The 16,365-nt window shown below is 39.0% G+C and overlaps 1 protein-coding gene across 4 annotated transcripts in view; it reads right to left on the minus strand.

The window, feature by feature from the left end:
- Positions 1 to 8,953, minus strand: part of IKZF2 (IKAROS family zinc finger 2) — a 174,570-nt gene extending 165,617 nt beyond the window's left edge. For 2 of the 4 annotated variants that reach the window (XM_083354655.1, XM_083354654.1), the window contains exons 1-3: positions 8,682 to 8,953; positions 6,109 to 6,157; positions 5,521 to 5,625 (exon numbers count right to left, since the gene is read on the minus strand). In XM_083354655.1, coding sequence (XP_083210781.1) covers positions 5,521 to 5,625; positions 6,109 to 6,142 — 139 coding nt within the window. In that variant the 5' untranslated portion in view covers positions 6,143 to 6,157; positions 8,682 to 8,953. Of the gene's footprint in view, positions 1 to 5,520; positions 5,626 to 6,108; positions 6,158 to 8,681 lie in introns of those variants that run through there. The other 2 variants (XM_083354662.1, XM_083354659.1) reach the window with 2 other exon arrangements.
- Between the last annotated feature and the right edge of the window lie 7,412 nt (positions 8,954 to 16,365).

Below are 16,365 nucleotides of genomic sequence, written 5' to 3' on the forward strand. Positions count from 1 at the left end.
TAAACACAGATTACAAGATATTTGCTAAGGTTTTGGCTAATAGATTGATGAGGGTTCTGCAACAGGTGATTCATGGGGATCAAACAGGGTTTATTAGTGGTAGGCAAATGAAAAATAATGTGAGGCATATAGTTGATGTGTTAGAGTTTTTGGAAAGGAACAACCAGATTGCTGCGGTGCTAATTTTTTTAGATGCTGAAAAAGCTTTTGATCAATTGAACTGGAAATTTTTGTTGAAAGTTTTAGATAAAATGGATTTTGGGGAAAATTTTTTACAACCGATTAGGGCATTATATCAAAAACAAACTGCCCGAATTATAGTTAATAATAGCTTGACAGAAGCATGTAATATTGAGAAGGGCACAAGGCAAGGGTGTCCGTTATCGCCCTTGTTATTTGTGTTAACATTAGAGATACTATTGGTTAAAATTCAGAATTCGGAAAAAATTAAGGGGATTCAAATTGGAGATCAGGACTACAGATTGAGAGCATTCGCAGACGATCTGGTTGTTACAGTGACCCAGCCAGAGAACTCTGTTGTGGACCTGATGGAGATAATAACACAATATGGGAAGGTTTCTGGATTTAAGGTTAATGTACAAAAAACAAAAATTTTGGCCAAAAATATGACAACACCGCAAAAGGCCCTTTTAGAAGGATTAACTGGATTTGAGATTGTTAAAAGGGTTAAATATTTGGGGGTGATTTTGTCGCCCTCTAATACAAAGCTATATAAAAATAATTATGAAAAATTATGGGGGAAAATTCAAAAAGAATTGGAGAGTTGGAAAAAATTGCAATTGTCTTTGTTGGGACGGATTGCAGTAGTAAAAATGAATGTCCTGCCTAAATTTTTATTTTTATTTCAAATGATACCGATTCTTAAGAAAGATTCTAATCTGGAGGAATGGCAGCGAGGTATCAATAAATTTGTGTGGGCAGGGAAAAAACCACGAGTTAAACTTAAGATTATGCAGGATACTCGTGAGAGAGGTGGCCTTAAATTGCCTAATTTTAAATTATATTATGAAGCTGCTGCATTAGTAGGAATAAGTGACTGGATTAATTTGACGCAAGGGAGGTTATTAAATCTTGAGGGCCACGATTTGTTGTTTGGCTGGCATGCATATTTGTTGTATGATAAGAAGGTAGACAACGTGTTTAGGGTGCATATTTTAAGACAGGCATTGCTGAGAGTTTGGAAGAAGTACAGACATAAGTTAAGTTGCAAGATACCATTGTGGGCAATTCCAAAACACGCAATAGAAAATATACATGCTGGCTTCAAACATGATCGGACTACGTATAAGGAGATTCTCAGTTTGGAAAGAAACGTTTGGTGTTTGAAATCATATAGCCTCTTGCGAGAAGAGAAGGTTGTTCAAAATTGGTTTCAATATATTCAGTTATGGGCCAGGTGGAAAGAAGACCAGAAAAATGGACTTACAATGACTGATGAAAATTTGATAAAGCAAATTAGGAATCAGGGACCAGCACATATCAAACGGATATATCTTGCATTGATAGAGATTGATTCAGAAACAGAGCTTGTTAAGGATTGTATGATAAAATGGGCCCAAAATATCCAGGAAGTCATCACAATGGACACGTGGGAAAAGATTTGGGTGAGGAACGTAAAATTTACACAAGCTCAAAATTTAAGAGAGAATTTTTACAAAATGTTTTATAGATGGCATTTAGATCCTAAAAAGCTTGCAAGTATATGTCCGAATTATCAGCCTAAATGTTGGAGGTGCGGTGATGAAGACGCAACATATTTTCACATATGGTGGACTTGTAAAAAGGTTAAAGCTTTTTGGATAAAAGTCTGGTGGAACATGCAGAAGATTTTTAAACAGAGGTTAAAGTTTTGTCCGCAATTTTTTTTGTTGGGAATAATTACAGATGCCACAGTTGTGGACACCAAGTTGATGTTGAATTTAATTACGGCGGCAAGACTTTTGATAGGCCAATACTGGAAGAAAGAGGAACTGCTGACCATAGAGGAGTGGACTTTAAAGGTTTCCGACCTGGCAGAGATGGCGAAGATTTCGGCCTATTTGAAAGATCATTCGCAAGAATGCTATATTATGGAATGGAGAAAATGGATTGATTTTATCCAGAACAAGTATAGGGTTAAGAAGTTCTATGTAGCATTTGAATAAGTCTTCTTTCGTTTTTTTTTCTTTTCTTATCTTAGTTTCTTTTTATATATATTCAATATTATTATTATTTGTTTTATCCTATATAAGCTAGAGAGTGATGGATTTTAGAGTTTATAATTGTTAGTATATGATTGCTTATGATTGCTTATGATTGCTTATGATTGCATTTTATATATATACCTTGTATTTAGCTCTGGGAAGTCGGGGGGGGGGAGGGGGGGAGGGGGGAGGTAGGGAGGGGGGAGGAGGGAGGGGGAGGGGGGATTCTTAAAGGAAAACTGTATTTTAAAACTTTTCAATAAAAAAAAAGAAGATAGAGACAACATCAAAGACACAGTATAACAGCATCAGTTAACAATGGTTGAGGCTGCCAGAAGAGAAAGAGCCAGAATTTTGCATCTCGCTTGACACCAGAAGTGGTAAAAGAGGAAGTGAAGAAGAAGATGCCACCACTGTTTAAGATATATAGTATCTATGTTGTCTGTAAAATGATACAAAGATACTTAACAAACAGTATGAAATCAGAAGGTGTTAAGTTTTCTCCACTGCTGTATTTTTCTCTGTGCTGAAACGACTGAGATCACTAAATTACAGGCGTGTGCAAAACATTTTGTTTTGAATCATTTCAAGTGCAAACCTTCCCAAACCCCATATCTCTCCAACCGGCTGTTTTCAGCTTTCTAGAAATGTTTTGAGCTTGAAGCAGAGTATAGATATATAAATGCCAAGAGCTACATATATCGGCGTGTTATGAACATTTCCTGCAATCCTTTAACTACAGCTTCTTCCTCAGACTGAGCAAGGGACTTAGCTTTCCTACAGGTGAAAACTATCAGTAATCTTTTCTGTTTGATCAGACCATAGCAAAGCCAACTCAGCTTTAGAGGCAGATAGTGCAGCTACTTGGGATAACAACAGGCAAGAGCAGAATAAAAATCTCAAATACATGTTCTATTCCCTACCAAAAATAAGAAGTGTCATCAGCATCTTTGAGTTTATTAATCAGTTGGTTGATCACAACTGTTCAACCAACTATGATCCAGAGTTTTCCTATCTGCTGTAGCAAGGGCTCATGCAACTCATTCATTACAATTTCAATATGTATAATGAATGAAATTTTTGTTCCATGACAGCCTGTATTATCATTCAATACTGAAACAAAATTAGAGATAAGTCCTGTTTCTTATTTATATTTTCCCATCAATGTTCAATTACAAACTTGTCAATAAGGTACTCAAATTAATAATCCAAGGCACAGCATTTTTTCTGTAAAGTATATGTAATACATTACATAAGCCAATCTAATGTAGCAGGTAGCACTCCGCATTAAAAAGAAAAAAAACTTGGCTTCATCTATAATCTATATATATGTAATTATAGATGCAGTAATGAAAAGATGAAGCTGACATCTATGAAACATGTGCCAAAAAAATTGACCCCCAACCTTTTGGAAGGAAACACAAAAACATACATAGCATAGCCAAGTCTTACTCACTTGGAATTGCCACAGGCTAATAAATATGAGGGGAAAAAACACTCTCTACAAAGCATGTAATTTTGATACAGTTGGGTGAGAATGGTTTGTTTCAAAAGCAGGGTTTTTTTCCCTTTCTGCTGTCTCGTACATACAATATTTACTTTACATAAAAAGCCAAGTCAGTTGCCTATTATGGGCTTCCTTCTTGTTTTAACAGGATCTAAATAACCAAGATCATGTTAAGGGATGTAGTTCTCAATTGATCTTTTCAAAGGAGCCTCAGGGCAAATTGTTCTATTATTTATTTGAAGGAATGAAATGCTGGAAGTGCAACAGGATAAGACTAAATGATGAAAGTTTTCATTATTACCAATTCAGGTCTCAGTTTTGGCCACAAAAAATACATATTGTAGTAGATTAGCTGGAATAGATACATCAAATCTCCTGTCTCTGACATTAACTTATTTCTACATTTTATTATATTTTAAGAATATTTAACCAAATCAAAACCATTGCAAAAATATTGTGTCAGAATCCATTTATATCTCATTTCATAATTGTATAGGTAGAACAACGTGCTATTACTGGGGATTCTGCCATCTCTCCGAGGGGGGGGGAGAGGATGGTTACTAAAGCGATTTTCAAACAACAGGGGATGTTTTAACGGGGGAAGGGAGGGGGAGAGACAGATCTGGATTGCATCTTCATTTACAACAAAAAAGGAAAGCAATAACCATAAAACCAAGGAGAGTTCCCTTTCCCATGGAAGGGCCTGACATCTGACCAAATGGATGAGGGGAGGGGCTGAAATGGGAATGGTTTATATAGGATTGAAATGTAACTTTTCTCAGATTCCGTCTTGTATTCCCACAATCGATTCCATCCTAGTAAACATTTTCCTTTTGGACTAAACTTGCATCCAAGAGTTCTTATTTCCTAAGATGTGGATTGAGGTGGGTCCTGACATATTGGTCCCTTATACACTCCACTCTTCCTAGTTTTATAAGAAACATAAATGATATCTAAACTTCTATTCCAAAATTTAAATGTTGTTTATATTCCTCATAAGACTTATCCAAAAAATTTAGTCCAGGACACTAATAACATATCATTAGCAACAAGTAAGTAACTGAGTGCTTTTTAATAATCTTGCAATTCACACACTGATAAAAACTTTTTTTTACTCATAATTTGCTGAAGGATAGAAAAATGACTAAATACAATAGCTCCCTCTCAGAAAGGGATGATAGAAAGATCATATTTTATTACTACAAATTTGTATTTGAAGCAGAGTTTAATCTGGAATTAAATATAACTATTTATTTATAGTCCCAAGCAAAAAAGAACTTTAAAAAAGTCCTAATGGATGATCACTTGACTATGAGCCAGCAATAGTCATATTTATATCTGATAAATAAGTGTCAATAGCCAGGAGAAATGTATATTTTCTTTTTTAAGCATTTAAAGTGTTGCAAGCATCCATCAACATAAAACTCATTTTAAAAAGGCTCAAAAAGTAAAGGGAAGGGAGGTGGACCAGTAACAGAGAACAATTTATGTGTTTTTTTCAATCATTCAGTCCAGCAAATATATTTTTGGAATATCTGAATACTGAAATATCTGCTTTTGCTTGGTAATCTGTAGCCATGTTTGCATCATAAAAGAACTTCCCACCCAACTTCCAACAAGTTTAAGTTTTTCTATCATGTTCAGCTAAACACTAGTACTCATTAGCAATTTAGGAGTAATTCAGACTAGCAATCACATTCAGGTGTACATTAGTATGAAGAACCAATCTGCCCTCTCTTCTTTATATACAAACCAAGACTGGCAAGATTAATTAATCTATTACGCAAAACACTTTAAAAGATAACTTACTGCTTGTCAGGTGATTTGGTGAGGTATGTTGCCCATTGGGTGTGCTTGAAGTAAGGTCAATCGCCACATTGGAGTGTTCCCTTTCAGGTGAAAGGTCATGGTCACCTATTATATTTTTAAAAAGTGTCAGTTTTTATTTAGAAAAACTGTTATTTGCACCCAGGACAAAACTGTTTCTGGTAATTTTGCTCCCAAGGTTATTAGATTCTTCCATTCATTAAAGGCTAGTGTGCAGGTTACAACTGCTACAAGATATGGCAGAAAGGTTTATTTGCTTGCTCAACATTAACAACACTGGTTTAATATTATGGTCTTGGGACAAGGCCAAAGAAATATCCACACCCCTTCAAATTCACACTCAGTTCCTTTGCATACAGTGTATGGTATATTTAAAAAAACACACACACACAAAGAGGGAAATATGTTCCATACAGGCTGCCTATCATCTTCTGTCCATCAAGACATCTATACAGTATCACTGAAATGACCAAACCAACAAAAAATAAAATAATGATAATAAAGAATTATCTTCATCTCCCAATAAAGCAAAAGTCCAAACAGTGAAAGAAAAATTAAACCGATACTTACAGGGCAGGTATCCATCAGTAGCCTCCACTTCCATAATCAAAGTGCAGTGCTATAAAATAAAAAGTACACCATCAAAGATGCCCTCATCTGACAACTGTTGAAAGACCTAGGTTTCTTAGTCAACTCTCCTTTTTGTCCTTGCTAATCAAACCAGTGTTTGCGTAGCAGAAGCCTCTTTGCCTGGAATTTTTCTGAAAGCACCCAATGATCAGAATAAGTTAATTACTTTTTTCCAAAAATGAACCCCAGGAGAAGGCAAGGGGGAATCACACACTAAAATAATTACTAACCAGTTTCTAAATAAATCCTATTTAGGTCAGGTATGTGTTAACAGGCTTTCTAGTGGCTTAACAATCAACAGCTACTTCTACACAAAGGCAGGAACGTATTTGTTAACAAATCCAACAGGGAATCTGAGTATCTCAAGTAGGAATTTTTGGACTGAATTTTAAGTACTGTCAAATGTCAATGCTATAAAGTTTCTTACCATTATGGCTCTTCTATGGTGTGAACAAAAAACGGAAAATGTATGCTTCCAGGACACTGATATAACATTTTTGCACAGGAACCAGTTTATTCTAGCTTAAGTTTTTAACCCTGGGGCAATTTTTAAAGTAGTTCCAGACTGCTCGCATTACTGCAGTCTCAAAAGTTTCTTGAAGCACTTTGCTAGCAAGCAGCATGCTATTACTTTCTAGAAATCAAATAACCATATTAGATGACACTCAGTCATTTCCTATATGAATAAGAATGAAATAAAATAAAAAGGTAAATAATCAACATTTTAAAGTGAAATTGGAAAAAAAAACCATGCCCAGCAAAAAATTGCATTTTCCCCTCCTAGATCCCCAGCTCCCTTTTGCCTTTAGTTTCAAAACTCTTATTACATCAAGCAGTTAAATTATTCACAATGAACCATTTCTGTATTGATTGCCAAGTATATTTAGCCCCAGCTCCTGGAATTTCTCCATTACTTACTGGAAAACAGGCAGCTCCATTTCTTGTCTCCTAAACCACTTCCCTTTACCTCATCCCCCTCCTTAAGAAAGAAAGACTTCTCTGCTACGTTCCTTTCTCTTTGGCATACACCATATCAAATTCCCAAGATACTCAGTATAATGCTTAGATTTCATAGGGGAACGCTGCCATCGTGTTGATGTTTACATGGCTTTAAGAATACTTGAGATCTAAATGTTTTAGCATAAGAGCAATTCCCTCATGTCTCTCCAAATTACCTTATCTTCCACCTTCAGCAGGTAACATACATGGTAACAAGGGAAAAAAAGTTCCTAAAGCCCACGGGGGAGGAGAGAAATACTATCCCAGCCAATGAGATGGATAGAAAGGTAAGGGAAGGGGGAGAGAGAGAGAGAGAGAGAAAGAAAGAAAAGTTCTGTGGTTTAAAAAAAAGTTTGTTCCCCATTTCCAAATTCTTACGGCAGTTTCTACCACTCCTCCCAACCAAGAACGAAGAGAAAGACGGAATTACGATGCCCTGGAACTACAGCGAGATGGGGGCGCCTTTTGAAATAAGTCGGATCCCTCTTTTTTCCTCTCATTCCCCCCTCCTCCTCCAGAGTTCAAGGGAAGATGGAGAAAACTTACAGGTAGATCATTCAGAGCAAGCGGATCGGAAGGGAAACAAAGCAAAAATGAAGAAGGAAGCGTCTTCTCTCTCCTCCCCCCCACTTCAGGATGGGCTTGTTGGGAATGGCACGTACTTTCAGGAAAGATGAAGAACAAAAAAAGGGAGAGAGAGGTCAGCCAAAGCTACAGCAGTGCGACTAACCAGACGAGAGAAAACTTGATCCACCGGTTCCTTAAGAACTGAGAGGGAAGGGGGGAAAATCTTGGAGGAAAGAAAAGAAGAAAAAAAAGAAGAGGGGAGGGAACCTGAAAGGAATAGATCACGGAGTTTAAGAAGAAGAAAAAAATCCAGAAACTCAGGCCAATAATTATTTTTGGCCCTAGGCAAAATAAAACGATCTCCTAATTTTACCGGTGTCTGTTTCTTTCCGCGCGCTGTCAATTAATTTCAACCCTGCATTTTTAAAATGGAACGCGTGGCGAGCCGTGAAATATTGTGTTATCTTGGATGGAAGACTCTTCCTAACTGCAATTGAAAAGCCCAACTCAGTTAGAAAACAAAAGCCAACCGTATCAAAACTGGGGACGAATTAATCGATTAACCCCCTAGAAATTAGAATTCTGTTTTTTAAGGCATCCTTTAATCTGCATTCACTTAGATGGGTCGGCCAACATTAAAAGATGGTTTTCCAAACAGAAATGCAAATCTACCCTTTTCGCGTCATCCTATTCTAAAGATTTAATTTGGAATTAAAAAGCAACAAGTCCTGTTGACCCCGAGGTTAGAGATGCTCCATAATTGCGCGGTACTCTGTGACAGACCTTATCCGTCTCCCTGCCCTTCGCAGGCACACACACACCTATTCACCAATGCACACCCCAACGACACTGAAGACAGAGCCCGGTAGGCAGTCTTTCTGGAGAGAAATGTTCTCGTTTCCATCCGCCGCTAGCCAAGCCGAAGAAATAGCCCAACAAAGATTTACCTCAGCAGTGCGTGTAGGGAAACAATTCCACCATCCTCCCGGTTTGTTTGTTTTGTTAATGAGTCTTTTCCTTTCTCGGTTTCTTTCCTAGGCTTAGCGATCGTGTGTTTGTGCCCCGCAGTTGGTTATGGAAACTAAGGCAGTGGATCTGTAGCTAAGGGTAATCCTGTTTTTTACTTCCTCCATCTTCAGAGAGCAGGGTTAGCCTGGGACAACTGGTCAAACCCCGAGAAACCGATCCGGCAACTCACTCGCTCGCGCACTCACACAGGCATCACGGACGTCTCACCCAGACACCCTGAGCTGGAGAGAGCGATCTGGGAAGCGCGTTGTCTGGCTTGGCAGCGCTGCTCAGCTGACTCGGCAATCGATTACAGGACAAGTCCCCGAACACGCCCGCAGCCTCTTGGCTCCCGAGCTCAGGCGGCTCTTCGCAGGCGGAGGCGCTGGGTGTCTGGGCAGACCCTGCTCCGCCACAGGAGCAAGGGGAAAGGGCCTTGTCGTGACCCCGGAACAGTAGCCGGCACGGCATAAACTTTCGGGGGAGGGGGCTTTTTATCGCTCCATTTTTCTTGCTGTGAAACTCTGCCGGTTGGGCACTCTGTATTTCCAGCGTTGTCTGTCTCAACATAACCGTAACACGGAAGCGAAATCGAATAAAGTAAGAGCGAGAAAGCGAGAGATCGCAGTGCAAAATAGTCTAATGAAGGCTCGCTAGCAGATAGGCTTCAAACACTGGGCTAAGACGTGTTTTGTGGTTCAGTATGTTGTGCTATCTTTGGCTGATAGCAAACATCTTAGCGGGATTGAATACGCTATATACAGAGATGGGAGGCCCCAGGAATTCACAAAGCTGTAGGCTAAAAACTGGGAAGTTTTTATGTACATGTATAACGTATATCCCAGAAGGTGGCAAAATTATTCCCATATAGTTGCCAAGAAAAATAGATGGATGTGCCCATATAGTCACCAATAATAGCCCTCAGCTTGGAAGGAGATTTTATGTGAATCCCTGCAGCTATCCTCAGCTTATGTTTTAGTGTTGCCAAATGCAGGTAGTTGGGTTAATTTAGTAAAATAGTAGTTAACCCATATGGCCTTGAATCAGTTTCAGTCTTTACACTTGAAATAAACCAAGGTCTCTAATCCAAGTATAATACAGTATTATAGGAAGTCTAAGAACCAAAGCTCTTCAATCTTTCTTAAGAACCGGTATCATTTGAAATAAGAATAAAAATTTAGGCAGGACATTCATTTTCACTGCTGCGATTCTTCCCAGCAAAGACAATTGCAATTTTTCCCAACTCTCCATTTCTTTTTGAATTTTTCCCCATAATTTTTCATAGTTATTTTTATATAACTTTGTATTAGAGGGTGACAAAAACACCCCCAAATATTTGACCCTTTTAGCAATCTCAAATCCAGTTAATCCTTCTAAAAGAGCCTTTTGCGATACTGTCATATTTTTGGCCAGAATTTTGGTTTTCTGTATATTAACTTTAAATCCAGAAACCTTCCCATATTGCATTATTATCTCCATCAGGTCCACAACAGAGTTCTCCGGCTGGGTCACCGTAACAACCAGATCATCTGCGAACGCTCTCAATCTATAATCCTGATCTCTAATTTGTATACCCTTAATTCTTTCCGAATTCCGTATTTTTACCAGTAATATCTCCAATGTTAACACAAATAATAAAGGCGATAACGGACACCCTTGCCTTGTGCCCTTCTCAATATTACATGCTTCAGTCAAACTATTGTTAACTATTATTCGGGCAGTTTGTTTTTGATATAATGCCCTAATTGGTTGCAAAAATTTATCCCCAAAATTCATTTTATCTAAAACTTTCATCAAAAATTGCCAATTCAATTGATCAAAAGCTTTTTCAGCATCTAGAAAAATTAGCGCCGCAGGGATCTGGTTGTTCCTTTCCAAAAACTCTAACACATCAACTATATGCCTCACATTATTTTTCATTTGCCTACCACTAATAAACCCAGTTTGATCCCCATGAATCACCTGTTACAGAACCCTCATCAATCTGTTAGCCAACACCTTAGCAAATATCTTGTAATCTGTATTTAGAAGTGATATCGGTCTATAGTTTTTTACTTGAGTAGCATCTTGATCTTCCTTCGAAATCAAAGAGATAAAAGCAGTTCTCCAAGACAGAGGCACCTTTCCCCCTCTCTGAATTGTCTGGAACAGTTCCTTTAATGGCTTTATCAACTCCAATTGTAAATTTTTGTAGTAAACCGCAGTCAAACCATCCGTACCTGGCGCTTTATCCATCTTCAATTCCTTAATTGCTATAAGAATTTCTTCTTCTCCCAGCTGGCCAGCGTCTCTGCTCCGGATTTTATGGAGCAGAGCCAGGCGTCTGCGACCATCCCTGCTTGAAGGAGAGACTATGAAAGGAAAAGAGCAGGCAGAGCAGTACAAGAAGGAAAGATAAAGAGATGAAGAGGATTATTTTATTTTACTCTCAAGCTTGATGGACTTTGCTTAAAACTTAAAGTGAAAGTGCGTCACAATTGTAAGTAAAAGATGGCGGCTAAACCTCCCCCTAGAACTTTTCGGAGTGCTGGAAATTCTCCGGTGCAACAACAATCATTACTGCAGACGTTGCATTCTCCTGATGTATTGACATCGAAGGATCTTGAAAAACATACCCAGTTAATTTTGGAGTCAATGGGTGTTAAATTTGCACAGATGGAGGAGAAATTGGAGAAATTGGAGCAGAGAATGGAAGAAAGGATGGAACAGAAACTTAGAGAGATGAAGGCAGACATTTTGTCCTCAGTGCATAAAGTAGCTAAATGTGTGGAGGTGCTGGATGATCAAGTGGAAGATTTGACTCAAAAGAATGCTATATTAGAAGCAAAAGTATTGGAAATTGAAGATTTAAAAGACAAAATGGATAGCGAACAGAGTTTGGCTCAATTTTACCAGATGCAGTTTGCTGTTAGAATTAGAGGCCTAAAAGAGAATATTAAGGAAGATTTAAAGCAGCTGGTTTCTGAGGCTCTTGAGGGGGTATTGAACCATCCAGCATCTGAAATAAAACAAGGCATGGACAAAGTGTTTCGTGTGAATTCGTGGATTGCTAAGCAGAGAAAGTTGCCTAGAGATGTGGTGGTTTATTTTGTAAAAAGGGAAATTAGAGATGAAGTTATACAAGCTGCCTATGATACTAAAGTTGTGATTGCTGGTCAAGAAGTTTTGGTTCTAAAAGAAATTCCTCCAAAGATTTTAAAGAGAAGGAAGGACTTTATATTTCTTGTGCAAGAGCTCAAGCAAAGAGATATAAGGTTTAGATGGGAGATCCCAGCTGGGTTGAGCTTCATGCATGATGGCAAAAGGTACTGTTTGGGTACTGTGAAGCAAGCGCATGATTTTTACAACAATGTCTTAAAAGCAACCCCATCAACACTTTTGGAAGCTGTAGAGGGATCTGGAGAAGGAGAATGTCAAGAGGATGAAGATGGACAGATGGACGAGAAGGGTACAGGAGGAGATCAAGCTGCAACTCTTTTGGATGATCTTAGAGAACAGAGGGTGACGCGTGCTGCCTTAAAACGCTCAAAAAAGACTAAAAAATAAGACCAGTAGAAATCTATGGAACTTCCACAATATACTTATAGTCAAGTGGTAGTTGGGTTTTTAAGAGTTTTGGGACGTTATGTATGGTAACAGAATTTTCAATTTGGAATTAATGGACACTTAACTACAGAGGAAGAGGAAGAAAGTTTTGTGGGTTAATGCGGGTTAATTTGTGTAAGAATTATCTATTATAGCCTATTTTGGCTAGAGAGGTTAATAGGGATAGGTGCTTGTGGTGTGTAAGTGAGAATATGTTTAGGTAATAGTGAATTGTGGAAGAACATAGATGGGAATGATGCTAGTTTTTTTATTTTTTTAGTTCTTTATACATATTTAGTATTGTTAAGGATTGGCTTACTCTATATAAGCTAGAGAGTGATGGATTTTAGAGTTTATAATTGTTAGTTTATGATTGTTTATGATTGCTTTTTAGATATATACCTTGTATTTTGCTCTGGGAAGTCGGGGGGGAGGGGGGGAGGAGGGGAAGTAGAGGGGGGGTAGGGGAGGGAGGAGGGAGAGTGGGAGGGGGGAGATAGGGGGGAGGTAGGGAGGGGAGGAGGGAGGGGGTAGGGGGGTTTTTCAAAGGAAAATTGTATTTTAAAACTTTTCAATAAAAAAAAAAAGAATTTCTTCTTCTGTTATCAGTTGGTTAATCTCCTCTTTTTGTGCTTGCGTAAGAACCGGGATGCTAGCATTCTCCAAATATACATCAATGTCTTTTTCATTAATCTTCTCCTTAGCATATAATGTAGAATAAAAATCCACAAAAGCTTCCTTAAGAAGATCCTGTTGAAACACAACCTTTCCCTTGTATTCAATTTTATCTATATTAGAAGCCCTTTGCTTTTTCCTTAATCTGTAAGCTAGCCATCTACCTGGCTTATTAGCATTGCAAAAAGTATTATGCCTGGCAAACCGCAAATTGGTTGCCACTTGATCAGCCATCAATTTATCAAATTGTCCTCTTAATAGCTTAATAACCTCCTTAGTCTTCACATCCAATGGGTTCAAAATTAGGGCCTTTTCTTTTTCCCTAATTTCATTCTCCAGTTCTTTCCTTCTGGCTTCCAAAGTATGTCTGTATTTATTATTCATATATATCAACACCCCTCTCATGTTGGCCTTGCTAGCATCCCAAACCATGTCCATAGAGGTATCCTTATTCATATTAATTTCAAAAAAATCCTTCATCTGCTGTTTACATTCTTCCACATTTCTCTGATTTCTAAACAAATTCTCATTTACGCGCCACGAGCGCCTATCCCTTTTGTCCTTATTGATCTCTAACCAAACTGGACTATGGTCAGAAATAGTTCTTGCACAGATCTTTACCTTCTTAATCCTAGGAAAAAAATCATTAGTCAGCAAAATAAAATCAATCCTGGAAAAAGATTGATGTCTATCAGAAAAAAAAGTATAATCCTTTTCATGTAGGTGTGTGTCACGCCAGATATCTCGCAGTTCCAAATCGTCCTTCATTCAAAAAAAGATTTAGGCAAACTGGCATGACTCGGAACACGCTTAAAAGAACCAGCCTTATCCATCTGTACGTCCAAAACACCATTCCATTCATCCATAAAAATAAACGATTTGTAATCCAATTGAGTAAGCTTTGTATGAAGTAAACTAAAAAAGTCAGCTTGTTGTTGGTTAGGAGCATACAGTCCAACTAGAAGCGTTTTTTTACCTTCTAACAGCAAATCTATCATAACATATCTTCCTTGCTTATCTACTTCAATTAGTTCCGCTGTTAGAGTACTTTTAACGTAGACAACCACTCCATTTTTCTTATTCATCGCAGAGGCAACAAGTTGCGTGCCCAACCTTGAATTCGATAAATACTTTTGGTCCATAACCCTAATATGCGTTTCTTGCAAACATATAACATCAATCTTAAATTGTTTTAAATATTGAAAAACTTTCTTTCTCTTCTGTGGTGAGTTTAATCCATTAACATTCCAGGTTAGAAATTTAGTCGCCATGTGTGGCGCCCCGAAGCTTTTGGAGCACATCTTCAATGGCCCCTGTAACTTCTTTGGGCCGCGCTCCTCCCACAGCTTCACTGTAAGTACGCTTTGAGAGTTTCATAAACTTCTGCTGGTCTTGCTCTTGTACTTGTCTTGCTCGTCTTAAAGCGCCACGCGTCAACCTCTGCTCTCCAGCAGCAGCCGATGAAACTATAATTTGATCCCCTCCAGCACCATTCTCCTCTCTCTGTCCACCTTCAGCCTCTTGAGGTTTTCCCTCTCCAGATCCCTTTGCAGCTTCCAGGAGTGATAGAGGGGTTGCTTTTAAAACATTGCTGTAGAAATCACGCGCCTGAGTCACAGTAACCAGACGATATCTTTTACCTTCGTGCATCACCACCAATCCGACTGGAATCTCCCATCTGAACTTAATATCACGTTGCTTAAGTTCCTGTGCAAGAAATGCAAAATCTTTCCTTCTCCTTAAAATCTTTGGAGGAATCTCTTTTAGAACCAGGACTTCTTGCTCAGCAACCACAACTTTAGTATCATAAGCAGCTTGAATAACTTCATCTCTAGTTGCTCTCTTTGTAAAATAGACCACCACATCTCTAGGTAGCTTCCTCTGCCTTGCAATCCATGAATTTACACGAAAAATTTTATCCATGCATCCCTCTATTTCAGATGCTGGCTGGCCCAATACTGCTTCCAAAGCCTCAGAAATCAGCTGCTTTAAGTCTTCTTTAGGATTCTCTTTTAAGCCCCTGATTCTAATAGCATACTGCATCTGATGGTACTGGACAAGGCTCAATTCTCCGTCCATTTTATCCCTTAAATTTTCATTCTCCAGTACCTTTACTTCTAATATAGAGTTCTTTTGACTAAGATCCTCCACTTTTTCATCCAAACGTTGCACACATTCAGCCACGCTTTCAACTGTAGACAAAATGTCTACCCTCATTGCACTAAACTTCTCTTCCATCCTCTCCTCCATTACATTAAACTTCTCTTCCATCCTCTCCTCCAATTTCTCCAGTTTCTCCTCCAGCTTTGCCATCTTATCATCCATCATTTCTGATATTACCTGGGATTGCTTTGCAAAGGCATCTTGTAAGTCCTTAAGCGTCAATGCCACAGGAGGTGCAGGAGGAAGCAAAGCTTGCAATGATGTCTGTTGCACCGGGGAAGTTCCCGCACTCCGAAGAACTTTAGAGGAAGATTTAGCCGCCATCTTTCCCCACTTTCACTTGTTGCGTACTTTCACTTTAAAGCTATAAAGTCCATTGAGCTAGGGAGTAGAAATAAAAATCTACTTCGCCTTGACCTCCTGTACCGCTCTGCCTGCTCCTTATTACTCCAAAGTCTTTCCTTCTGGCAGGGGTGGTCGCTAACGCCTGGCTCTGCTCCAAAAATCCCGGAGCAGAGACGCTGAGCAGCTCGGAGCAACCCAGGCTTCGGGGGGGCTCAATCCTTCAGCTGCCCAAGCTTTCAGCTCAGGCGGCCCCGGAGAGCTCAACCCCTACCTGGGGCCTCACCCCCTCCTCTTCTCCCGAGGAGGGGGCTTCAAATCCACCTAAACAGCTGATCGGCGCTGTTTTCGGTGGATAAACACAGCTGCGAAGCGGACAGCCCGAAACGGCTGTCTTCGGCGCCGCGCCGCCACCGGAAGTCCGGCACGCAACTGTTTTGAAACTTTGAATTTGGTACTTGACATGAAAAATTTGTCCCAGTACTCATTGTTTGTTTGGTACTCAATGCACAAGCTAGACTTGTCAGTGTTGGCTGCCTTATGGGAAAACACTGTTTGGTACTCGTTGTTTTTGATATTCATTGTGCCTCCTGGAACCAATTAATGATGAGTACAGAGGTATTTATGTTGGATACAGTATCATGATCAAAGCTCTCTTTCTTTTGTATATGTATGTGATACTGCTGTATATGCAAACTGGGAAGGCTTTGATCACCATGCAAGGCCTACCATTTTGCTGTTTTGAACACACACACACAAATGCACAAACATACAGACTGTCAGAACCCACTTCAGCCCACATCTTAAGAAAGAAGGACTCTTGGAGACAAGATTTTCCAAACAGGAACTTTTACTAAG

The sequence above is a fragment of the Vipera ursinii genome (genome assembly GCF_947247035.1).
Source record: "Vipera ursinii genome assembly, chromosome: 1".
Taxonomy (NCBI): domain Eukaryota; kingdom Metazoa; phylum Chordata; class Lepidosauria; order Squamata; family Viperidae; genus Vipera; species Vipera ursinii.